This window comes from Oncorhynchus gorbuscha, linkage group LG18 (genome assembly GCF_021184085.1).
Source record: "Oncorhynchus gorbuscha isolate QuinsamMale2020 ecotype Even-year linkage group LG18, OgorEven_v1.0, whole genome shotgun sequence".
Classification (NCBI taxonomy): Eukaryota; Metazoa; Chordata; class Actinopteri; order Salmoniformes; family Salmonidae; genus Oncorhynchus; species Oncorhynchus gorbuscha.
In genome coordinates this window covers 25,163,800-25,178,584 of record NC_060190.1, presented here as the reverse complement: position 1 = coordinate 25,178,584, position 14,785 = coordinate 25,163,800, and the positions used below count along the sequence as shown (strand labels likewise).

General features: G+C 42.9%; 2 protein-coding genes across 5 annotated transcripts in view; both read left to right on the top strand.

Annotated features, from left to right (window-relative positions):
- The first annotated feature begins 1,032 nt into the window (after positions 1–1,032).
- On the top strand, positions 1,033–11,623 carry tpra1 (transmembrane protein, adipocyte asscociated 1). Of its 2 annotated transcripts, none has more exons than XM_046310185.1 (11): positions 1,033–1,153; positions 1,989–2,175; positions 2,805–2,937; positions 3,085–3,171; positions 6,610–6,682; positions 7,355–7,434; positions 7,596–7,706; positions 8,132–8,192; positions 8,418–8,520; positions 8,989–9,069; positions 9,421–11,623. In XM_046310185.1, exons 2-11 carry the CDS (start codon positions 2,003–2,005, stop codon positions 9,674–9,676), a joined length of 1,158 nt encoding a protein of 385 aa, XP_046166141.1. In that variant the 5' UTR covers positions 1,033–1,153; positions 1,989–2,002; the 3' UTR covers positions 9,677–11,623. The 2 variants fall into 2 exon arrangements, with proteins under 2 accessions (XP_046166141.1, XP_046166140.1); XM_046310184.1 differs by lacking the exon at positions 1,033–1,153 and adding an exon at positions 1,160–1,301.
- Positions 11,624–11,843: 220 nt separating this feature from the next.
- Positions 11,844–14,785, top strand: part of LOC124002626 (MICOS complex subunit mic25a-like) — a 68,024-nt gene continuing 65,082 nt past the window's right edge. Inside the window, exons 1-4 of one of the 3 annotated variants that reach the window (XM_046310187.1) lie at positions 11,844–11,980; positions 12,089–12,196; positions 14,200–14,296; positions 14,550–14,601. In XM_046310187.1, coding sequence (XP_046166143.1) covers positions 12,113–12,196; positions 14,200–14,296; positions 14,550–14,601 — 233 coding nt within the window. In that variant the 5' untranslated portion in view covers positions 11,844–11,980; positions 12,089–12,112. Of the gene's footprint in view, positions 12,197–14,199; positions 14,297–14,549; positions 14,602–14,785 lie in introns of all 3 variants that reach the window. The other 2 variants (XM_046310186.1, XM_046310188.1) reach the window with 2 other exon arrangements.

Here is a 14,785-nt window from a genome sequence, read left to right as displayed (position 1 = left end):
CTCTCCAGAGGGTAGTGCGGTCTGCCCAACACATTACCGGTTGCAAACTTCCTGCCCTCCTGGACACCTACAGCACCCGATGCCATAGGAAGGCCAAAAAGATCATCAAGGACATCAACCACAGAAGCCACTGCCTGTTCACCCTGCTATCATCCAGAAGGCGAAGTCAGTACAGGTGCATCAAACCTGGGACCGAGAGACTGAAAAACCGCTTCTATCTCAAGGCCATCAGACTGCTAAACAGCCATCACTAGCACATCAGAGGTCGCTGCCTATAGACATAGATTAGGAATCACTGGCCACTTTTAGAAATGGATCACTAGACACTTTAATAATGGCTCTGCATCTTGCATTACTCATCTCACGTGTATTAACTGTACTCTATACTATTCCATGGTAAGTTAGTCACTTTAATTGTGTGTAAATACTGTATTCTATGCTATGCCACTGTATCTTAGCCCAATGCCGCTCTGACATATATGTACATTTTCTTAATCCATTCCTTACTTACATTTACGTGTTTTTGGGGTATATGTTGTGGAACTGTTAGATATTATTGTTAGATATTACTGCACTGTAGGAGCTAGAAGCACAATCATTTTGCTACACCGCAATAACATCTGCTAAACACGTGTATGTGACCAATACATTTGATTTGATTTTGAACATTAGTTATAACTACTATTAATTGCTATATTTATTTGCAAAAGTATTTTTTGTAATACTAAAGCCATTTGATTTTCACGTTTGTATCCCTAACAGGACACACACTTTTTTTTTAGGGCACTTCGATATAACGTATTTTTCGTAGCAGGTCAGAAGCATTTTCCTAACCTTCATCTCAGTCTCCTTCCTAACATGCTTGGAAAAACTCACATCAGTATCTAAATGCAGTGACATGAGTGGCCGTGTTCGAGATCATCAAAACCGTGATGTATCATGACTGTCTGACCTACAAGTAATTGATGTCGTTATTTATGATGCAAGGTGACTTTCAGATCAGTCAGTCAGCAGTCTCTTTCACTGTCCGCTGCAATGTCGAATTAGCCCAGTGTTTACCCCATCCCTGAACTGTAGCAGACGGATGTCGTCATTCCTCCCTCTGATGCACATGCGCAAAGATTGATATCGAAATCAAAATCCGGTTTGTCAGGTGACTAGCTAGCTTGGATAAATTATTAATTAAACAGTAGACAACAGTATGATAGGTTAGATAGTTATGTTGCTTGCACCACAAGTATTGTCCGTGAAAAGTGCTGAAGATTATACAACTTGCCCTTGAATTCGAGACTACTGAAACGGTAACCTTAAGATCATTGTTAGCTAGAGCTAGCTAGCTAACCCGTAGCTATCTAACATTATGTTTGTTGTCAAGCTGTCGAAACGTTGCAATGCTGGCTTGTTAACTACATGTCCCTGCCAGCCTTGCCCTGGAACGGTGATGTTTGTTTTGATATTCAACATGTGAGCCACTCAGCCGTGGCACTTACATAGCATCGACTATCTATTTATTCTATAACGGTATTGCAGCTAGCTGGAAGCTAACGTTAGCTAGCTGGCCTGATTTTGTTGTACACAAGCTGCGTGACACTGTCACGGTTACGTAACGTTAAACTTACCTGACGTGGAAGATGTTTGAACAGACAGATGCCGCGTTCAAAACAACTGGGAACTCCCTAACAAAAAAACCCATCGTTTTGAAATGTCATTCATTTCGGAATATCACGTCGGAAACACGGTATCTTCTGAGTTAGAACTTTCCGACCTGAATATAACCGAATTTAATGGTTTGATCTCGTTTGTCTTGAAAGTATCAAGTGCACAGACTAGAGCTTGTACCCCGGTATTTTCTCTTATCTAGCTAACGTTTGCTCATAGTTACCAATGTTGGGAAATAATCAAACAGCTGTGTACTGAGCTGGAATAACTATTATGTGTTGTTTACTTGGTAACATCCACATTACTGAAGTTATAACATTTGCCCCTAGGCCTTGAGTGCATTATGCTTGACACCGTGACTGCAGTGGTGAGGTTTGCACAATACAATGGCAGCATATTCCCAACTTATGTGGAGAACACATCAGCAATTCCAACCTGGCAACCAGAGTTTGAGGCCAACATCACCAAGCCTCACAGATGTCTCCAGGTCCTATATGAGGACATTGGCGAGTCGAGGTAAGCCAGATAGGACTGTGTTTGCTGGGCATCTTTTGAACGTCTTGCATTATCTCAATTCTACGTTTTGAAACACTTTGTCATTCACATTGCTGGATCTGTTCAGTTCTGTGTTTAGTGTGGTTATGATGACTGGTGTAGCGTAACACGAATAACACTACCTCTGCATCCCACTGCTGGTGTACCTCTGACGCTAAGCAAGGACGATCCTGGTCAGTCCCAGGATGGGAGACCAGCTGCTGCTGGAAGTGGTGTTTGAGGGCCAGTAGGAGGCACTCTTTCCTCTGGTCTAAAAAAAAATATATATCCCACTGCCACAGGGCAGTAATTGGGGATATTGCCCTGTGTAGGGTGATGTCTTTCTGATGGGACGTTAAGTGGGTGTCCTGACTCTGGGATCATTAAAGATCCCGTGGCACTTATTGTAAGAGTAGGGGTGTCAACCCCAGTGTCCTGGCTGAATTACCACTATGGTTCTCATACCATCAACCCCAGCTTCCAATTGGCTCTTTCATCCTCCTCATTTACCCTGTAACTATTCCCCAGGTCGTTGCTGTAAATGAGAATGTGTTCTGAGTCAACTTACCTGGTAAAATAACATGTATGTATTTTTGACTCTCCCTCCTTAGAGTTCGGTTTTGGGACCTCGTGCTCCTCATTCCCAATGTGGCTTTCTTCATGTTCCTGATGTGGAAACTGCCCTCAGCCAGGGCCAAGATCCGGCTCACCTCCAGCCCCATCTTCATCACCTTCTACATACTGGTAGGCAACCTCTTATATTCAAGCTTTGGAAATAGGACAGCGAGATGTACACGTAGAAAGTTGACTTGCATACATTTCCATAATAACAATCCAGTGAGATCCTGCTTGCCGGCTCTTTTAATGGATGTCTGACCTATGTCCTTCCAGGTGTTTGTGGTGGCAGCGGTGGGAATCACCCGTGCCATAGTGTCCATGACCGTTAGTGCATCCAGTGCCGCCACCATCATTGACAAGGTAAGGCTACTATGGCAGGGCACAATTGGTGACACTCTGAACCACCTACACTTGTAGCATGTTGCAGACTTGCTGTAATAATTCATAACAACTCAAGGCTTCTTGCCACAGCCCTTGTAGATGCATAAAGGCTTTGGATCTGTAATGCCACACACAGAAGGAAGTTAGCTTCTGTAAAAAATGTAAATGTGTGCTCTGAGCGACTTGGGAATCCAGAAAAACATATAAACCCAGGAGACTTAACAAGTTTATCATCTCAAAACATTGATTTCTGCAACTATCAGGACAAACATCTGAGTAGTGCTTTCTTTTCTGAGAGAGTCATCTTGTAAAACAATTTTTTTCCCTTTTCTGGGAGATGAAGACACATTTTCAGCATTCGTAAGCGCTCAAGACTCCTTATGACAGTGTAAATGCATGGGAGCATGTAAATCAATTAATTTACATACAGGTGCTTCTCAGAAAGTGTTACCCTCAAAATAGCTGTAGTGTTGAGATTGTCAGTCATTGAGCTGTGCTGTATCGATTGAATTTGGAGCCACATACAGCTATAAATGGCTTCTTAATCCACTTTGGAAACCATTGAGATTCACTCTGTCTGCGTCCTAAACGGCACCCTATTCTCTATATGGTGCACTATTTTTGACCAGGATCCATATGGCTCTGGTCAAAATGAGAACATTAACAGGTGAAAGCTGCGATCCCTTATTGATGTCACTTGTTAAATCAGTGTAGATGAAGGGGAGGAGATGGGTTAAATAAGGATTTTTAAGCCTTGAGAAAATTGAGACATGGCTTGTGTATGTGTTCCATTCAGAGAGTGAATGGGCAAGACAAAAAAAAATGTAAGTACCTTTGAATGGGGTATGGTAGAAGGTGCCAGGTGCACTGGTTTGTGTCAAGAACTGTAACGCTGCTGGGTTTTTCACGCTCAACAGTCACGTGTGTATCAAGAATGGTCCACCACCCAAAGGACATCCAGCCAACTTGACACAACTGTGGGAAGCATTGCTGTCAACATGGGCCAGCATCCCTGTGGAATGCTTTAACACCTTGTAGAGTCCATGCCCTGATGAATTGAGGCTCTTCTGAAGGCAAAAGGTTGGGGTTGCATCTTAATATTAGGAAAGGGTTCCTAATGTTTTGTACACTGTGAATAGGGCAGTGGTATTTAAATTGCTTCATTGGGGATCCTCCACCCACCAGAATTTATGGGAATCACATTTTTCACCCAAGATTTCTCATGACTCAACACCAAATCAAATGACACAACCTTAAAATGGGTTCATTTGAGATTTTTACATCCACAAATAACCTTCAATTTATTGCGTTTTCATCTCTTATCAAAATGAAAAGTAACCAATGAATACATTTTCCATTAAAACATTTGACATATATGGCCACCCCACTGCAGTTCCCGTCGCGACCTTGACTTTGAATACCGCTGATATAGGTAATGGGGTGACGCTGGGGACGATTCCGATGACTCCCTCCATTGGGTGGTGAAATTTCACTTGTGTTCTAAAACACATTTGACCGAGACGAATATGATTTATTCGTGATCTGAATTGTTCAATGGGGTATTTTCCTAAAATTGAATACTATATCAGATTTCTTAACCCAATACTTCTGATAATAGGCACCGAGCTCTGTTGACAGAGTGGTGCAGCTTTTCTTGCAACTTTCTTGAAGATTTGACATGTGGTGGTCGTCTTCAAAGGTGGTTCTGCTGGTAGGGTTGCAAAAAATCTAAATCAGCTTGATGATCTGAGTTAAAGGTAAAAGACTGAAAATACATTTTAAAAAGCGTAATCATTTTGCGTTAATTTGAAAAAAGTACACTTAAATATGAAAATTCTACATAGACTGAGACAATCTTATCTCTATATTGTTTTATGTCTTGCGGATTTGAGAAAAGAGGACTAGTTCAACAGGAGAGTAATCCTCAGGTAGCGTTCGTTCTCGCTGACACAATGCTTTGTAATTTTCCTTATTTTTGACCACTTTTCTCTGGCAAAAACTCCAATAACTTTCGAACGGCTCGTGGTAGAGACGTGATTTTTGGACCATTGGTTTTCTTCGTGGATTATCAAATCAAATGTATTTATATAGCCCTTCGTACATCAGCTGATATCTCAAAGTGCTGTACAGAAATCCAGCCTAAAACCCCAAACAGCAAGAAATGCAGTTGTTAAAGCACATTGGCAAGGAAAAACTCCAGAGAAAGGCCAAACCTAGAGAGGAACCAGGCTATGAGGGGTGGCCAGTCCTCTTCTGGCTGTGCCGGGTGGAGATTATAACAGAAAATGGCCAAGATGTTCAAATGTTCATAAATGACCAGCATGGTCAAATAATAATAATCGCAGTAGTTGTTGAGGGTTCAGCAAGTCAGCACCTCAGGAGTAAATGTCAGTTTGCTTTTCATAGCCAATAATAATAATAATAATAATAATAATAACCCAGACAGGAAGATCACATCAGTGACTCAACCCACTCGTGTGACGCACCCCTCCTAGGGACGGCATGAAAGAGCACCAGTAAGCCAGTGACTCAGCCCCTGTAATAGGGTTAGAGGCAGAGAATCCCAGTGGAAAGAGGGGAACCGGCCAGGCGGTTCGTTGCTCCAGAGCCTTTCCGTTCACCTTCACACTCCTGGGCCAGACTACACTCAATCATATGACCCACTGAAGAGATGAGTCTTCAGTAAAGATTTAAAGGTCGAGACCGAGTCTGCGTCTCACATGGGTAGGCAGACTATTCCATAAAAATTGAGCTCTATAGGAGAAAGCCCTGCCTCCAGCTGTTTGCTTAGAAATTCTAGGGACAATTAGGAGGCCTGCGTCTTGTGACCGTAGCGTACGCGTAGGTATGTACGGCAGGACCAAATCGGAGAGATGGGTAGGAGCAAGCCCATGTAATGCTTTGTAGGTTAGCAGTAAAACTGTGAAATCAGCCCTTGCCTTGACAGGAAGCCAGTGTAGGGAGACTAGCACTGGAGTAATATGATCACATTTTTGGGTTCTAGTCAGGATTCTAGCAGCAGTATTTAGCACTAAATGAAGTTTATTATCTACACAATTAACATTTATTTGATCTATTGGTCATTAGCAGTAGGGAGCATGAAGTATTAAGAAATGCTGTGACTTTATTAGTGATAACATGAAGATATTTAATTTCCCTTCGTGTGCACTGATTTCAACAGAAGTGATTCTCAGAAGGTCAGAATTTGGGTAGAGGAAGCTGATCTGAAAGCAGTGCTCCCAGCCTATTAATTAGTACATTTTTGTGTTCTTTCATGTTAATTGTATATCAGATTGTATCTGTGTTTCTGCTCCAACAAAGCCCCAGATAAATGCAGAGATGAAGGAAAGGTGATTAGGAGAGGAGGCTTCTTGAGACTATATTGAGGTGGTCTCATTTTTAATGTCTCTCCTTTAGGTGCTGTGGGAGATCACCCGCTTCTTTCTGCTAGCCATTGAGCTCAGTGTGATTATCTTGGGACTGGCTTTTGGTATGTCTTATCATGACCACCACAATACATTTCATTCATAAAACTCTCTTTCAATGTTTCCTTTTTCTGTATTATTATACTAATAATAATATAAATGTTTTTACTGCTGTAGGTTTATTATTATTATTGCTTGGATAATCTTATCTGCAATTCTTTATGCGGTGCACTTTGCACAGAACACCAGAATAATTATTACTGTGAATTATCCCTATGAATCATTGTAATGTTTGTTTGTGTCAATAAATCCAGTGAGGGAAGGGTTGCAAACTGGTGATTTTATCATGAAAATAAAATGTCATACATTTCAACTCCAAAGATCTTTTACTTTAGCCTGGTTCCAGATCTGTGGGTGCTATCATTGTTAACTCCTTGTTTGGAAACACAATGAATGACAAGGAGTTGACACGATAGCATAAACATACTTGGCATCCAGGCTAACTATACACATGAAATTAAAACCAAAGCTACAAAGTACACACTGAATACAAAGTATAGTATGTTTTATTGGGACAATATGTGGAAGTACATGGCTAATGTGTGTAAGGGCAATATACTAAAAGTGCAGCGTAAATGACAATGTGTTATACTACAAACCTAGAACTACGACATCTCCCTCTGGGCTCGTCTCACTTCTGTTGTAAGACGAACGTGATGTGTTTCTTCTGTTGACAGGCCACCTGGAGAGCAAGTCTAGTATAAAGCGTGTGCTGGCGATCACTGCTGTTCTGGCACTGGGTTACTCCATCACACAGGTAAGACTGGAGACCACTCGCATGGCAGCCCCACAACTCTCAAACTTACACAAGATCATAACCCCAAAATGCCGTAGTAAGAAGTGTTTACAAATGACAAAACAAATAAATTACTTGTTAATGGAACCCTGTGTGTTGACCATTTGATGGTTCTTCCTCAGGGCACCCTGGAGATCCTGTACCCTGACAAGCACCTTTCCGCCGAGGATTTCAATATCTACGGCCACGGGGGACGCCACTTCTGGTTGGCCAGCTCCTGTTTCTTCTTCCTGGTGAGCTGCCAATGGTTACAGAGCAAATGAGGGCTGTCAAAAGTTATTTTTTTAGAATAATGTAATGTATATATTTTTACTGTCTGGAATTGTACTTGTAACATGAATAGAGGGGGATTTTCAATCACTTCTGTTTTGAGAATTGTTAGAATTGGATGTCTTTGTGCCACCCGTTTGGTCCTCTAATTTTGCTGTCCCGTTATTTGTAATGCAAGAAGGCACCAATTTCACCCATGTGTTTCTGCATGCTAGCACATACCCACAGGTCATTGTGCTTATGCTAGTTAGCATTGACTCGCAACCCTACCTCTAACTTCCTTCATACTGGACACAGAATCATGAAAAATGGTGTTCATCTGACTCTGGGGAAGTAGATGAAGGGCCTCCCGAAGTACCCCTTTTAACACGGGTACTTGTGCTTTCAGGTGTACTCTCTGATTGTCATCCTTCCCAAAACCCCGGTGAGGGAGAGGATATCCCTGCCATGTGAGTTATTGGGACATTTGTTCACCCAGAAAACTATCAACAGATGGCAGAGGGCTTTTTTTCAGGGTCATTTACTAATATACCAACCGTTGTGTTCCACGGTGCTGTTTTTTATTTATTTTTTATTTTTAATTCTCCCTGATTTTTTTATGATTAGCTGGAGAGTGGCCTTGTGTTAGCAGCAAAGTTGACTCACACCCCTTCTTGGGCCTCCTACCTCCACAGCTAAGAAGAGTTTCTATGTGTATGCTGCTGTCCTGTCCCTGCTCAATCTGGTCCAGGGCCTGGGCAGCGCCCTGCTGTGTGCCGGCATCATAGAGGGGCTCTGGTGAGTGTCTGGACTGTGGAAAACAAGTGATGGACATTCAAGTAACTGTTCAGAGATTGAAGTAAATCATCACACTGTGATCTATGATTTATCCTAATGAAGAAAAAGAAAAAAAATATATATATATTTCCACACTGAGGTTGGAATAATACTGTCAAAATTATGATAATTCCCTTTTAGTGTAAGAGTTGTTTGAGAAAAAAAAATCACCACGCAGAAATGATTTGCTACTCCGATAAGAATGGCTGCATTGCACCATTTAAAAAATGTTATTTTCCCTCAAAGTAGAGCAGCTTGTGTCTGTGTCCATGTTCTGATGTTTTCTGTGTAGTCTAACTGAAGCCTCGTGTCATTCTGGTGCCAGGCTATAGAGATTGCTAAGTCACTGCTGATGCCTGATGATGTTTATCTAGGTCGGTGAGCTCCCTTGTTAGTCTGTGGTTTATGTGTGTCTGTGATTTGTTACAGCTGTGTGGACGTCACCACCTTCCTCTACTTCTCCGTGTTCGCCCCACTCATCTACGTCACCTTCCTCAAAGGCTTCTTCGGGTACGTAGGTCAAAGGCCAAAAACTACGGCTGTCTGAAAATATTACTAAATGTCAAATCCTTGCTTCCTGTCCTTTTTTCCCCCTAAATTTCTCTCAAGGCTCATTGGAGGAAGAGATCCAAGAGGGACCTTGGGTCCTGTCCTCCAATGCTCTTTGAGGTTAATTGAGGAAACGAGGAAAGGAGACACAGGCAAGGCTCCCCCAATGCATGAGACATGTTTGGTTGCATTTTACTTCTGCCTGATGATACCATCTCTTTTCTGTCTTTTCGGTCTCCTTTTCTTCCTGTCCCTCCTTTTTCTCTCCTTGTCCCTCCTTTTTTTCCCCAACTCTCTTCCTCCTCCCTCTAGCTCAGAGCCCAAGATCCTCTTCTCCTACAAGTGCCAGGTGGACGAGCCGGATGACCAGGCAGACGTCCACCTGCCCCCCACCTCGACATCTGGTCTGGGCCGCAAGGAGCAGCTGGAGCAAGGCTCCTTCTACTCCAGCACCCAGATAGACGGCCTGACTGCCACCGGCATGGCTGCCTACCTGGACGACGTGGCCTCTGGTCCTTTCGGGGCGGGCAGCATCGACAGCGACCGCTGGAGGGCCATCAACGCCTAAGGAAAAAAGATGAGAGGAAAGGGGAGGTTAGGGGATGTATGCTAAGCTAGTAGGAGAGTGCTAGTAGGACTGGTTAAGTGGAGAGTAGTGAGGGGGGGGGGGGGGTGGAGGCTCTCTCTCCCCTCTCTGGAGAAACTGTGAGGAGGGCCCTCATTGAGGAAGCTGCTCCCCCATTTCAGCTCCTGTTCGTCCTCCATATCCTTCATTTTGGCTCTTGCTGCCTGCTCCATTCTGGCTCAACATCACATTCTTCCCAATACCTGCCTGGGATTTCGACAACTTCAGTCAAGTGTTATCCTTCCCAGTAATTGAGTGCTTGGACAACAAAGCTAAGAAGCAAATGTTCTTTGTTAAGTGTAAAGGTAATGTCCGTTACATTCCCATCGAAGGGTTACAGCTCAGTGAGGTAAAGTCCACGAACTGTGGCTTTGTGTTAGATTTGTGACTACTTGGTAACCAGGTCGTATTGAATCACCAATTCACCGTGCCTTGCTCCCTATAGACCAGACCTGTCCTTATCACGCTAGGACCCTTCTCTAAATTGCGTCATTCGTAATGTTTTATGTTTGAAATCAGTGCTTTTTTTCCTCCAGTCTTTGATGTTTGACGTAATGTCATGTACCCTCATTGTATTAATTGAGGACCTCGGGCTTGAGTCTGCAGGAGCTTGGTATGCCTTGTCAAAGACCATTATTAGTGCATCTGGTATCCATGTGATTTGCTGCTGGGGCATAGAGAGAATCAAAATGGATGCTGAGTCGCACCCGTCATCTCTACCTATTTTATGTTATTATTTACTGTCTGTTTTATTTATTTTAGTGACCGCTCGGTTTTATGTCGAAAGGTAGTTCCATCAGCTGATCAATCCTGGTATAAGAAATGTTTCTAATGAGTAAAAGCAACATTTCCAAACCAACCGTCAAATGAGGGTGAGAGAAGGCAGGAATAGCACTTGTGGTTAGGCTATGTATTTTCCAGACCTTTTTTTTTATTTCAAGAAATATTCATCCCAAGATGCATTGGATTCGACTGAAAAGAAACGGAGAAAAACAAAGGTCATTTTTTTTAATGACTCAAATATGAACTAATATTGAAATATCATTTTCAATATATGAAATGATCGAATTGGCCACCTTAGGTTGCTCACGTGCTCCTTAAAATGTAAGCCCTGATTTCATCACAAAGAAAGAGCAACTTTAAACACTAAATCTGTTTGCTGATAATGCTCAATGCGAACTGGACCAATTTGCATGAAGCACTACTTCCTTGCAGTAATCCTGCTTTGTCTGCTGTGAACTTAGTAGCCCCACAACACATGGCTTGCTGTGAAACCAATTCCCATTGTTTATGCCCCCCTTGTGATTTTGTCACTTATAGTCATTCCCCCACCCCAAACAAGAATTGCCCCTGGGAATGGTGTACATTTGGCATGGTGAAACATTGTCTTGAGTGGAGTTCGTCGTGTGACATATAGCATCAGGATGTCATATAGAGACACGTTTATTTTTTCATAAATATAAGCCACCACAAAGCAAGTGTTTTGTATTGCCATTAGTAGTATTTTATGAGTCTTCTGCCTTTTGCACGTCCCGATACTTGACCTGCATCAACAAAGGAAACCCGGTAACTTGCTCTCACACAGGCTTATATTTCTAGAGAAATGTTGTACGGTTGCATTTGAGGGTCAACATTATTGATGAAAAATTGAGTATATTTATAAGGTGTTAGTGGGGTGTGGGTTTCAAATGCAGGTGTTGGCAGGCTACATAAGATTGAATACAATATTTAATTGAAAGGACTTTGAAAAAGAGTAAGGATACTCAGTGCCAGCAAGCTGTGAATAACTTGTAATTGTATTTAATAATGTATCATTGTAGAATATTCAACTCATATGTTGTGTTGAGGATTCCATGAGACGATTAAACCTGCTTCCTTTTCATTCCTATACATGTATGTCTCCTCTTGGTGGTTTCTTGTGGTACTGCAAATTGAAACGTTTCGTCTAGTCCCAATTTTTTGGGGATGCATGGCACGCAGTGTTTTAACGTGATTTGAATTGGCCAAGACGTGGAATGTATGGCATTACATGTTTTGCCTAACCATAATATTTATTGTACAAACATAGGCCTACACGACGTTTGGATAACTTGATTTTTGGGTTGACAGGGGATGACTACAGAACTACAATTCCCAGCCCCCTTATGGTCGCCTACGATCCAAGATAAAATGTAATTGGAGTACGATTTATGTTATCCACCTATACGCGTTGAGATTACTGGCTGTCCTGGAAAGTGACCTTTTCTTGTGAGTATTTTGTCCGCGACGCGCTGTGGCGGCTACCGTTGCTTTCACATTGTTGTGGACTTGTAAAATATCCTAGTGTAGGGCAGCGTTTTTTTATTTTAAATACAGGTTAATACAAGCCGACCATTGACCATGGGAGGCAGTGAAAGTACGAGGAGAAAAGTGTCATTCGGCCTGGATGAAGAAGAGAAGGTCACAGTCATTCACGGAGTTAAGGCAAGTAACGTTAAGCGACTGATTAGAAAACGGCGACTTTCATTGCCAAGTAAAACATAATTTGACATGGCGACAGAGAAATTAAATGCAACATAGATCTAATAGGCTATATTTAGTGTGTCCGTGACTTTTGGTTGCATTACCGTATCTCTGGTAAATATATCCGGCAGTATAGAACGGAAATAGTTGTGTATTTTAAAGCAAATGCAAGTAACAGACCCGCATTCTAATGTAATGTCATGTATTCCCGTGTCCTCAAGTGAATTCGGTCACGGTTCCCCCCCAGGCCGCTATGCGTCGTTGTCTGGACTTGACGGTACACTGTAGCGGTTCTTTGTCGGCCACAGAGAATATTTAACTGTCCTGGACTCGTTCTAGGCTGCTACAATAATATCATTAGACCACATTTTTGACCAACACAATTTATTTACATTTACATTTAAGTCATTTAGCAGACGCTCTTATCCAGAGCGACTTACAAATTGGTGCATTCACCTTATGACATCCAGTGGAACAGCCACTTTACAATAGTGCATCTAAATATTTTAAGGGGGGAGAAGGATTACTTTATCCTATCCTAAGTATTCCTTAAAGAGGTGGGGTTTCAGGTGTCTCCGGAAGGTGGTGATTGACTCCGCTGTCCTGGCGTCGTGAGGGAGTTTGTTCCACCATTGGGGAGCCAGAGCAGCGAACAGTTTTGACTGGGCTGGCGGGAACTGTACTTCCTCAGTGGTAGGGAGACGGCAGGCCAGAGGTGGATGAACGCAGTGCCCTTATTTGGGTGTAGGGCCTGATCAGAGCCTGGAGGTACTGAGGTGCCGTTCCCTTCACAGCTCCGTAGGCAAGCACCATGGTCTTGTAGCGTATGCGAGCTTCAACTGGAAGCCAGTGGAGAGAGCGGAGGAGCGGGGTGACGTGAGAGAACTTGGGAAGGTTGAACACTTGCGGCGTTCTGGATGAGTTGTAGGGTTTAATGGCACAGGCAGGGAGCCCAGCCAACAGCGAGTTGCAGTAATCCAGACGGGAGATGACAAGTGCCTGGATTAGGACCTGCGCCGCTTCCTGTGTGAGGCAGGGTCGTACTCTGCGGATGTTGTAGAGCATGAACCTACAGGAACGGGCCACCGCCTTGATGTTAGTTGAGAACGACAGGGTGTTGTCCAGGATCACGCCAAGGTTCTTAGCGCTCTGGGAGGAGGACACAATGGAGTTGTCAACCGTGATGGCGAGATCATGGAACGGGCAGTCCTTCCCCGGGAGGAAGAGCAGCTCCGTCTTGCCGAAGTTCAGCTTGAGGTGGTGATCCGTCATCCACACTGATATGTCTGCCAGACATGCAGAGATGCGATTCGCCATTTTATAACGCACATATTTTAGGCAATGGCTTATAATAATGCAGGGGTAGCTTTGATCAAATAGATTTATTCCCATATCACCTGCAGATGGACGGTTAATGTAGGCCGATGGGAGACTGTCGCAATATGTCAATGTTATCATTAATTTGTAAAGGAAGTAATTGGCGAATTGTTTGAAGTTGCCCTACATAAAGTTATTAAAAACACATTTGATTTGGTCTAGGGCAGCAAGTTAGTGTCAAAGTGGGATTGACAGTATCTTCTTACATTTATATAATACGTGTGCCCAAATAAACTTGTTTCAAAGAATTGGGTCACACTTATGGTGCTCTTATTACTGACTAATATCTCTGTAATGCAGTCGTAATTCATAAGGTTTTGGCTACTCATTGCTATACATTAGGGTAAGGGTTAGTCTACTTCTGTAAGTGCAGTCTAACAACTCTTTTACTATAGTTATTGGCCTATATACTATTCAGGAGTAATTACAATCCAATACATACACTGGAAAGTGTTAAACTTTGAAATAATAATTAGCCTATTAGTGTATATTACTTGACACTTAGGTCTTTGTGCAAGCACCCATTGCTTTGAATGTCTGTCTGACCAGTTTTGCACAATGCAACCTATTTATTACACAATACACAGCTCTCAGGGGAGCTGATGCAGCGGATGCGAGATTCGCAGGGAACGGACGGCGTCAATCCACCGCCACCCCAGCCTGGCAGCCACAAACCTGCACCAGGTATGGAAGAGCGCGACGACCTAAGTGCTCAACTCAACTGTGACTTTGGAGATAAAGTAGGCCTTTTGGTCCCAGCGACATAAATGTTTAACGTTTTTAGCGATTACATTTTTATTTATTTATCATAGACTACAGTAATAGTTGTGTTGTGATGTTTGCCGACCGTCTTATGGAAGTGATTACCGTGGAATTGGGAAATGGATATGATGGACTGTTATAAAGACCATTCTTAAATGGCTGGATGTAATTGCAGGTCCAAGACCTGGCCCCACTGCTGCCGAGGCACAGGAGGAGCTGCGGAGGAAGTGAGTTCAACTGCCACTAGTATACACTTTACACCTGAGGACCAACTCCATTCCTTGGCGTGCAGGGTTTTCTTCCAGTCTAGTAGCACAAACCTTTGCATAAATCATGTCTTAACTGACATCACTACGACTGTAGTCTTATCTGAAGTTAGGATTTGACACCTTAGTGCAGTGTCACTCAATC

Excerpts from the sequence above, each read along its gene's own strand:
- tpra1 (XM_046310185.1), top strand. The coding sequence starts at position 2,003 with ATGCTTGACACCGTGACTGCAGTGGTGAGGTTTGCACAATACAATGGC. Across the intron at positions 7,707-8,131 it reads GCTCCTGTTTCTTCTTCCTG|GTGTACTCTCTGATTGTCAT; the intron begins GTGAGCTGCCAA and ends TTGTGCTTTCAG. Across the intron at positions 8,521-8,988 it reads GGCATCATAGAGGGGCTCTG|CTGTGTGGACGTCACCACCT; the intron begins GTGAGTGTCTGG and ends GATTTGTTACAG.